Genomic DNA, 10,264 nt, shown 5'->3' on the forward strand with positions numbered 1-10,264 from the left:
TCCGATCCGACTAAAGTGGGAGAGACAGACACCCGCTAGCCACCTTATGCAACTAGTGCATGTCAGTCGGTGGAACCAGCCTCACGTAAGCGTATGTGTAAGGTCGGTCCGGGCCGCTTCATCCCACGATGCCGCCGAATCAAGATAAGACTAGTAATGTCAAGTAAATTGACAAAATCGACGCCCACAACAAATTGTGTTCTACTCGTGCATAGAAACTACGCATAGACCTAGCTCATGATGCCACTGTTGGGGATCGTAGCAGAAATTCAAAAAAATTCCTACGTGTCACCAAGATCAATCTATGGAGAGACTAGCAACGAGAGAGAGGAGTGCATCTTCATACCCTTGAAGATCGCAATGCGGAAGCGTTACAAGAACGTGGTTGGTGGAGTCGTACACGCAGCGATTCGCGGTCGATTCCGATCTAAGCGTCGAACAACGGCGCCTCCGCGTTCAACACACGTACAGCCCGGTGACGTCTCCCATGCCTTGATCCAGCAAGGAGAGAGGGAGAGGTTGGGGAAGACTCCGTCCAGCAGCAGCAGAACGGCGTGGTGATGGTGGAGGAGCGCGGTACTCCAGCAGGGCTTCGCCAAGCACTACGAGAGACGAGGAGGGAGAGGGGTAGGGTTGTGCCAAGAGAGAGAGATCAAATCATATGTGTTAGGCAGCCCCATACCTCAAGTATATAGGGGGGGAGGGGCTGCGCCCCCTCTAGGGTTCCCTCCCCAAAGGGCGGCGGCAGCCCTAGATCCCATCTAGGGTGGCGGCTAGAGGGGAGAGGGAGAGAGGGGGGGGCCTAGGGTGGGCCTTAAGGCCCATCTGGACCTAGGGTTTGCCCCCTCCCACTCTCCCTGCGCCTTGGGCCTTGGTGGGGGGGTGCACCAGCCTACCTGGGGCTGGTCCCCTCCCACACTTGGCCCACGCAGCCTCCTGGGGCTGGTGGCCCCACCTGGTGGACCCCCGGGACCCTCCCGGTGGTCCCGGTACGTTACCGATAGCACCCGAAACTTTTCCGGTGACCAAAACGGGACTTCCCATATATAAATCTTTACCTCCGGACCATTCCGGAACTCCTTGTGACGTCCAGGATCTCATCCGGGACTCCGAACAACATTCGGTAACCACGTACATACTTTCCCTATAACCCTACCGTCATCGAACCTTAAGTGTGTAGACCCTACGGGTTCGGGAACCATGTAGACATGACCGAGACAACTCTCCGGCCAATAACCAACAGCGGGATCTAGATACCCATGTTGGCTCCCACATGTTACACGATGATCTCATCGGATGAACCACGATGTCAAGGATTCAATCAATCCCGTATACAATTCCCTTTGTCTACCGGTATAGTACTTGCCCGAGATTCGATCGTCGGTATCCCGATACCTTGTTCAATCTCGTTACCGGCAAGTCTCTTTACTCGTTCCGTAACACATCATCCCGTGATCAACTCCTTGGTCACATTGTGCACATTATAATGATGTCCTACCGAGTGGGCCCAGAGATACCTCTCCATTTACACGGAGTGACAAATCCCAGTCTCGATTCGTGCCAACCCAACAGACACTTTCGGAGATACCCGCAGTGCACCTTTATAGCCACCCAATTACGTTGTGACGTTTGGTACACCCAAAGCATTCCTACGGTATCCGGGAGTTGCACAATCTCATGGTCTAAGGAAATGATACTTGACATTAGAAAAGCTTTAGCAAACGAACTACACGATCTTGTGCTATGCTTAGGATTGGGTCTTGTCCATCACATCATTCTCCTAATGATGTGATCCCATTATCAATGACATCCAATGTTCATGGTCAGGAAACTGTAACCATCTATTGATCAACGAGCTAGTCAACTAGAGGCTTACTAGGGACATGGTATTGTCTATGTATCCACACATGTATCTGAGTTTCCTATCAATACAATTGTAGCATGGATAATAAACAATTATCATGAACAAGGAAATATAATAATAACTAATTTATTATTGCCTCTAGGGTATATTTCCAACATTGTGATCCGGGATTCCAAGCTTGATCAGGTTGTCCCGGGAGGAGGATTTTCCTTCGTTGATCGTGAGAGCTTGTCATGGGCTAAGTTAGGACACCCCTGCAGGGTTTAAACTTTTGAGAGTCATGCCCGTGGTTATGTGGCAGATGGGAATTTTTAATATCCAGTTGTAGAGAACTTGACACCAGATCCGAAATAAAATACACCAACTGCGTGTGTTACTGTGACTGTCTCTTTTCGAGTGAGTCAAGAAGAGAACATGGTGGGGTTATGTTTGAACGTAAGTAGTTCAGGATCACTTCTTGATCATTACTAGTTTGCGACTATTGCGTAGTTTCTCATCTTATTCTTGTACTTGTAAGTTAGCCACCATACAATGCTTAGTGCTGCTGCAACCTCACCACTTATTCATGTCATACCCATTAAGCTTTGCTATTCTTGATACCCATGGTAATGGGATTTCTGAGTCCTCGTTGCTCAGAGATTACTACAACAACAATTGCAGGTACGGGTAATGTGATGATCATGATGCGAGAGTGATGTTTACTTGTTTTGGAGTTCTTCTTCTGCTTCTTCTTCGATCAGGGGATAGGTTCCTGGTCGGCAGTCTGGGCTAGCAGGGTGGATGTCGCTCTTGCTTTTCGTTTGTCTTCATCCGTAGTCGGATGTCGATCTTCTATATGATGTTTGCTATGTATTGATGTATTCTTGTGGCATTTGTATGCCTTTGCATGTAACCCCAGCTATTATGTAATGGTACGATGTAATGATATCCACCTTGCAAAAGTGTCTTCAATATGCGGCTCTATCCTTGGTGGGACCTTCGAGTTCCTCTCAGATAGGATCGCACATTGGGCATGACATTAGGTTCATCCTTGAGGCGGCAATATCTGTAGCGTGGCGCGCATGACACAAGGGGGCTGAATCCCAGGGTAGAACAGTCCCGATGTGATGTGCAAAAAGTTAATGATAGAAGGTCGATCTTGGGGAAAATCAACATGGTTAGAAATGTACTTATCCAACCTGCATTTTCGATGCCTCTTGACCCATTACATTTCTGGCAAAAGTATAAAAATTATGAATAAGCTTTAAGAACACAACAACTACCACCTGCTATAGGAAGTCCCGATTGTACTCTTCACACACACAAAATTAAGGTTATTGGGTACAATGATTCATTTTTCTTGAAACTATAAAGGCTTTAGTAGTTTACAAAACAATCGGTGTGGATGAGAGAGTTGCCTATAGCAAGTAATGGACTCCAGCCACCACGCATCGTGGCCAAAGTTTCCCACTTGTCATCATGACTTCTCCCTCTGACCAGCTCAAGGTGTGCCAATGAAAGTTTCGTCGTACACAGAGTTATGTCTCCAATCTAATATTCGTGAACTTAAAACTAAGAATAATCAACAATTCACCGTGACACATGGAAGTATTGTGGATTCATGGTACATAAAGAAGTATATCAAGGGAAACGGAAAGATCCAACCTTGAAATTGAATCCATGTGACCTTACCTAGATGGGAATCATGGCCACATTGGAGCCCCACCGTGACCATCCCCATCGCCGAGACCACTATGTCGAGACAAGATTAAAAGACAATATCGCATCCTTTTCCTCCTCCCTCAGCTGCTCCTTCTATGTCGGCACGAGAAGTCCATCGCACCATAAATCCACACCAACTAGCGGAGACATGGTGTGTGAGGCTACCGTTGGGCTTGAATCTAGCCATGATGAGCTAGGGCTTTGAATCCTTCCCCAAATAGCCAATCACATGGATCTTCCCTTGCGTGCACCATCTCCATTGGCTTGTGCCGCTTTCCATCGACTAGTGTAGACCATCGTTGTCGTCGCCTATAAAAGAGAGGTTGAGAGAAGCAAAGACGCTAGACTATCATATCGACGCCTCTGCTGGATCCCCCGAGCAAGGAGTTTTTTTTAGAAGCGCGGGAGCAGATCGCTTTGGACCCTCGATCAGATAAATGGGTTGTGAGAACAATCCTAGTTAACTAGAGGGCTAGGTTTTGGCTTCTGGAGCAGCAACCCATTAGGACAGCTGGGCCAGTAATTAAAAGGTGTGTCGCTTAGTGTACACTACCGCCGCTAATGCATTTGAGGGAAAAGTGAGAGAAGCGGAGGGGCCAGACCGTCGGATCAACCCCTCGGTTGGATCCCCTCAAGCAAACATTTTTTTACAATCGCATCAATAGGTCGCTTTGGACATCGGTTAGATAAATGGACTAAGATAACATGCCCAGTTTACCTTAGGGCTCGGTTTTGGCTTCTAGAGCAGTAGCCCATTATGACAACTGGGCTAGTAATTAAAAGGTGTGTCGCTTAGTGTACATCATCGCCGCCATTGCCGGTGAGAGAGAGGTTGAGAGAAGGGGGGCAGACTATCGGATCGAATAGTCTTTTTTACGAGCGAAGCAACAGGTAGCTTTGGGCCCTCAGGTAGATAGATGTGATGGGAGACCAGGCCGAGTTTAATTGATTTCGCGATTTTGGCTTCTGGAGCAACAGCCCACTAGGACAGCTGGGCGAGTAATTAAAAGGTGTGTCGCCCAATGTACACCATCACCGTCGTCACCAAATGAGAGAGAGATTGAGAAAAGCGGAGGAGCAGACTATCGGATTGATGCCTCCGTTGGATCCCCTCGAGTGAACACTTTTTTTACGAGTGCAGGAACAAATCACTTTGGGCCCTCTGTTAATTAAATGGGCCGGGAGAACAGACCTAGTTTACCAGAGGGTTCGGTTTTGGCTTCTGGAGCAACAATCCCATTAGGACAGCTGGGCTAGTAATTAAAAGGTGCATTGGAGGTCGCTATATACACCGGGTCTGACGGCCAGACAAGGCCAAATCGGCAAAAATGGACAGACTGAAATGAGAGGGCGTGAGAGGGCAAGGATTAGGTGCAGTCCTAAATATATATATCTGAGTTCCTAAAAAAGATAAAAATAATAAAATAGTAAGCAAATGTATTGCACCAACACCAACCTGAAATTGTCTAATCTCTTTCTTTTTGTTTCTAAAATTGTTTGATGGGCTATAAGCTAAATTCCCTGATTTCTGGACTAAAGATGTTTTTTTTTCTGATTTCCTGCAACATTTCAAGAAGTCTCAGCTAAACCGCCACCAATTTCAATGAACTAATTCCTCTGAAAATGGCACCTGCGACTATCAACACTCTCTCTGCACCAGAATTTGCATGAACACTTGTATAATTCTATCAGGTCACTCTTTTTTGGAAAAAGGTAACGAAGCTGCTCCCTCAGGCTCTGCATCAATCGGTGCACACGGCCACAACACTAGTTGGTCATGGTTGTCGGCTCACTGATCCACCATTTATTTTCTGCCCTGAACCTGGAAGCTGAACCTAACGCTGTATACTGTCCTGTACAGTTATCATTGATATGGGGATCCGGGGGCTATCCCTTCCACGGTGAAAAGGGCTGGCCGGTCCACCTGGGCTAGTGCTAACTGAATTGCTCGCCTCCTGCATCTCCGACCGATCAGAAGTACTGTTCAAGAACTTGTCGAGCCTCGCATGGATCGCACATATGAGATGGTGGAGATCCAGCACCATGTCTAGAATGTAGTGTTCGGTCTTCTCCTTGTCGGCATGGTATAGCGTCTGAATCTTGAGCGCCTTCCCGCCATTGGTTCCGTTGGGCGCCCTGTTAAGAATTCACGATACACCATCATCAGTAACACACATTTCAAGTTTTGTTGCGCATCTAGTGCACGGGAATGTAGACAAGAGGATCATTGTTATTATACCCTTGGTCCTGCCATTCGCCAAGCATTCGACGCCCCACCCTGATGTGCAGAATGGAGAAAATAAAATGATCAGGTCAGCAGATCATTCATTCAGCAAAATTTTTGCAGAAACTAGTTGAGATGGTTGGATGAATTTGTTGTGTATCTTCAAAGAGTATGCGTCTTTGCGGTACCTTATTGTGGATTCTGCCATGGGCAAGAGCCATTTCATTGTCTTGTTCATGTCATATGTGAGCTGTTCAACTGTCCTCTGAAGAAAGCACATGCCAAGATCAGAAAACGATAAGCATGATAAAACCTACCAAGTTCGTAGGAAACAATTGCTACCTTTTCTTTGTACTCGTGACATTTCAACTTGGTTTGTATGGCTGATCTGACACAAGGAGGCAACGCTTGGTACAATGAATCAATGCCGCTCTTCGGAATTGACGGTACAAATGATGCCTGATAATCAGAAACCTTGATCAGAAACAGATAAGACAAATTTGACCGTCCAATTTGGGCATCAAATTAACTGAAATTCTAAAAGAGTGGAACAATGCATTGTCATTGCGTGCTCTTAGCGGACAAATTTGCGTTGAGTAAACTATGGGCAGAACTAATTATGTTGATGTGTTTATGTCATTTGCGACTACGTTTGGCCATTATCCTTAATAATGGCTTGATGAGCTGTATTTGACATGATAATACATAGAGAAGGATCATACCAAACTCTTTATCTTGAAAATGATGTTCGCATAATGCAGCGCGAGATCGGCAGACCCTAAAGTTAGCTGAATCGTCCGTTTCACTTCCACTGATTCATCTTCGTATTTCTTGAAGACATTTTTTATCTCTAACCGCAAGAAATGTACAACACAAACAAGTTTTTCCACAACCTGCAGTAGAACAGTATGGAATATAAGTTTCTTGAAGATATTTATTTAAGTATGTATTTTTCATAAATCATTACCAGTAAAAGAGAAATTTAATCACCAGCATAGGGGTATAGAATTACATGTTCCATCTTCTTCATCCAAAGTGTTTGCTTCTTCAAGTCCTTGACGAATTTTCTTTCGATCTCCACAGCGTTCGAAAGAGATTGGATTGAACAGAATTGCTCCTCCTGTCCTTCCATATGCTCTTGATAATTTTTCTTGTATATCTCCTCGGAGATGTCGAACCGACGCATTCCATGGTACAATTGCTGCACAACAGAAAATATAAGACATCGACCGCATCAGAATTCCAGTGTTTCTAGAGGAGGGAAATTTATCAAGCACATAAGCATAATGAACTATGAATGAGTCAACTGACCACTGTCTGCTCCGCAAGCGCCATGAGATACTGCATACTGGAAGCTGCTGCTTCTTTAGAGTATTTCTGATGTGTGGGTTCAGACTCCAACCTCGAGAAATGCTGATCCAAGTTGTGCCATTTCGGATCTCTGCATAGGTTTCCGTACCGAGCAACATCTGTAGCAAACTCCCTAAACTCCTCCCTGCATATATAAATTAGACCCACAAAAAAATGCATATAAGCAAATGTACAACCAGAAAGGAAGAGAAGCACTGCTAGTTAAATTAAGTTGCTTGAAAATGTCACTGCTTACCTTTTTTCGGCTCCGACAAGAGCAAGCAACTTGTTGCAATCATCTGAAACCAAGCATCGGACACCTTGGGACTGAAGCACCGCAGACTTCAGGTTCCTCAAACTTTGTTCAGAGAGGAATGTCATCAGATTGTAGCCCTTGCCAATTGTGTTGGCAACCTCAAAGGCCATGATCTCTATTGTCCTAGTTTCTTTGGCAGCAATACAGGACCTTATGCGAGAAATTGCAGTTTTCGGGGTACTCGAAGTCCCTGGTGACTTCCCTGATTCTGCTTTGAAGGTTTTGCTGGAAAACATGTCTGTTTGTGATGCCTGTAAGATCAAAGTGACAATATCAGAGGAGGCTTTTCTAATAGGATAGTTTGGTTGATTCACATTACATGATTAATCATATACATAACTCATAATTTTCCAGGGAATCTATCGTTTTCATGAACAATAGGCAAACAGAAGATATGCTTTGACAAGAAAAATAAACATAATTTCAACCACACTCCTATTAACAAATTCATCAACTATATCAAAATCCAAGACGAAAAAAACTCTCCCTGAAACGCCAATTCTTGTGGGGGGGAAATCCATTTTGTAAAAATAATCACCAATTGATCAAACAAGATTTCTGTCCAAGCAGGAGTACACAAACCAAGCATCAAGGAAGTAATAATATGTCGGGCCACTTGCCTTTGATTTCCCCTTGTCAGACAATGTTGTCTCCTTGGCGGCCAGCGGCGGCGGCCTACCACCCTTCCCGCCTTCGCCGGCGATCTCCGGCGCCGTCTTCCTGCTCCGCTTATTTCCCATCCCAACGGATTGCAACTTCGGCGGCTGCTGCTGCTGCTGCTTCTCCTCCCCCTCCTCCTCATGGCAAGCAGAGGTTTCTTGATCCGAAGACGACAAGGATCCCAGCGCAAGCCTTCCCGAACAGCAGAGCCAACCCATCTTCCTCAATCCGATCAGGAAAGAACTCAAAACTCCACAGTTTCGGCGGCAAGTCGCGGTCTTTAGGGGAGATCCACCAATACGCCCATTCAAAATGATCGTGCAAGAAGCTCTGATTGCAAGAATCGGGAGAAATCAATGACGGGATCCACACAAGAACATCCACAAAGGAGATGACCAGGAAATGGGGGGGACAATCGAAGAACGACGTTAATGTATAGCAGTTTGCAAGTGGGGGGAGGAAAGTCTACTCGTTAAGTAAACAAGTAAAGAATCCAGGTTTGATGCGCATTTTGCTCTTAGTTTAATGGTTGACTTGTGTATCCAGGTGGGAAGGCGAGATGGTCAAAACCCACAAATCAGATCTATTCTCTCCTCTTTTTTACTTCAGAAGAAAAATCAGACAAACCATCTCACATGCTCCTAGATCCGTTCCTCTCCATTCTAGTTTTGGTAAACTTTTATTTTAGATTAGTTTTTGGTTAGCTTTTAGGTAGCCTACTTGACTTTGGGGTGGATTATGATTATTCCGACCTAGCCAATTTCTATCTAATCTATTCTTCATGATTATGCAATACCGAATGCCTTTCCATCCCCTCTCACGGAGAAGATATTCAAAGAACTCGAGATAAGGGGCTTACCCGATGTATTCCTTACACGGTTGATCATCGTCGATGCACGGGGAGGGGGAACTCGGTTTTTTGCATGATTGTAGTCTCATCTTATGTATGCCTTCACTTGCATATCTTAGTGCGGTGTTGAGATGGTAGTGGTGTACACGCCATGGAATGAGTTTATTCAACGGCACCAAGGTTCGGTTGGTCGGTGGAGTCGTGCTTGCAGGGTTGGTAGAGCTTACTACCGTATCACGCTATATCTGGCTGACGATAGGGGTGGTCCTTCATTTGGCTTGGTGTGCAAGGTCGTTGGTTCGGTGGTCATCGAGGTTCTCCTGAAGTGGTAGGGTCGGGCCAAAATAGTGACAAGCTTGGGATGCGCCCTGTCGATAGTGAAAACACAAGAAGCCAATGCCAAGTAAAAAAATAGAGGTTGTTAGTGTTTTCCGCAACGTTGCTACTCTCAGAGCTTACCACCGCACCACGCTATATCTGTTGAGGATAGAGATGGTCCTTCATTTGGCTTGGTCTTCAAGGTCTTTGGCTCGGTGGTCATCGAGATTCTTCTCGGGTGGTGGAGTTGGGCCAAAATATTGACAAGCTTGGGATGAGCCGTGTCGATATTGTAAACTCAAGAAAGAAGCCAATGCCATATAAAAAATATCTAGGTTCTTAATTTGTTTCCTCTGCCTCAGCTACTCTCATCATTGTATGTGTTTCTTTAACCTCAATCGACAAAAATCATGCTTACCTCCTTGCCCTCCTCCTATCTTCTTATGTTTGACATTATGCACAATGGTACGAATACACACTTAATTTTAAAGTTTTCTTGCAAAATACACCATTTTCCAACTTAACATGCCCTAACCAGACCCTCTATATATTTTAATAATATATGTACGGGCATGGCATTTTAACCCATGGTCCGTGAAAGGTGATTTTTTTGGGGGAGGGGGGTTAAGATAAAGACGTTGAAATCATGAAATGTAATCATACCCATCCAATATATTGCCACATCTATGCAGTTTTTTTTTCTTTTTGCGACAAACCAACATCTATGAAGTTGACAATGGCCATGCAGTTTCCATGTGAAAAAAATACAGTGGGCATGCAGTTAGAAAGAAAATTGAGAACCTTTTATGTATGCAAATTACCATATGAAAATGAGGGTGTGTTTGCTTTGTGCCCCAATTAGCCTAGCCAAAAATTTGGCATGACCAAAGTGAGGGCATGACCAAATTTTTGGTAAGTTATCATTGTTTGGATTGTAGCCAATGTACTTGCCAAAATTTTGGTAAAATTACTAAGACTTCA

General features: G+C 45.0%; 1 protein-coding gene across 1 annotated transcript; it reads right to left on the minus strand.

The window, feature by feature from the left end:
* Positions 1-4,982: 4,982 nt before the first annotated feature.
* On the minus strand, positions 4,983-9,171 carry LOC125553584 (protein PSK SIMULATOR 1-like). The gene is made up of 10 exons (XM_087517841.1): positions 8,975-9,171; positions 8,076-8,445; positions 7,396-7,706; positions 7,101-7,284; positions 6,802-6,990; positions 6,512-6,682; positions 6,132-6,248; positions 5,978-6,054; positions 5,805-5,843; positions 4,983-5,701 (listed from the first exon to the last, which is right to left on the minus strand). Exons 1-10 carry the CDS (start codon positions 9,052-9,054, stop codon positions 5,401-5,403), a joined length of 1,839 nt encoding a protein of 612 aa, XP_087373967.1. The 5' UTR covers positions 9,055-9,171; the 3' UTR covers positions 4,983-5,400.
* Positions 9,172-10,264: the final 1,093 nt, after the last annotated feature.

Source organism: Triticum urartu, chromosome 4A, assembly GCF_056163025.1.
Source record: "Triticum urartu cultivar PI428250 chromosome 4A, HENAU_Tu73, whole genome shotgun sequence".
In the NCBI taxonomy this organism is placed as follows: Eukaryota; Viridiplantae; Streptophyta; class Magnoliopsida; order Poales; family Poaceae; genus Triticum; species Triticum urartu.

Excerpts from the sequence above, each read along its gene's own strand:
- LOC125553584 (XM_087517841.1), bottom strand. The coding sequence starts at position 9,054 with ATGAGACTACAATCATGCAAAAAACCGAGTTCCCCCTCCCCGTGCATC. Across the intron at positions 7,707-8,075 it reads CTGACAAGGGGAAATCAAAG|GCATCACAAACAGACATGTT; the intron begins GCAAGTGGCCCG and ends TTGATCTTACAG. Across the intron at positions 6,683-6,801 it reads GGATGAAGAAGATGGAACAT|GTTGTGGAAAAACTTGTTTG; the intron begins GTAATTCTATAC and ends GTTCTACTGCAG.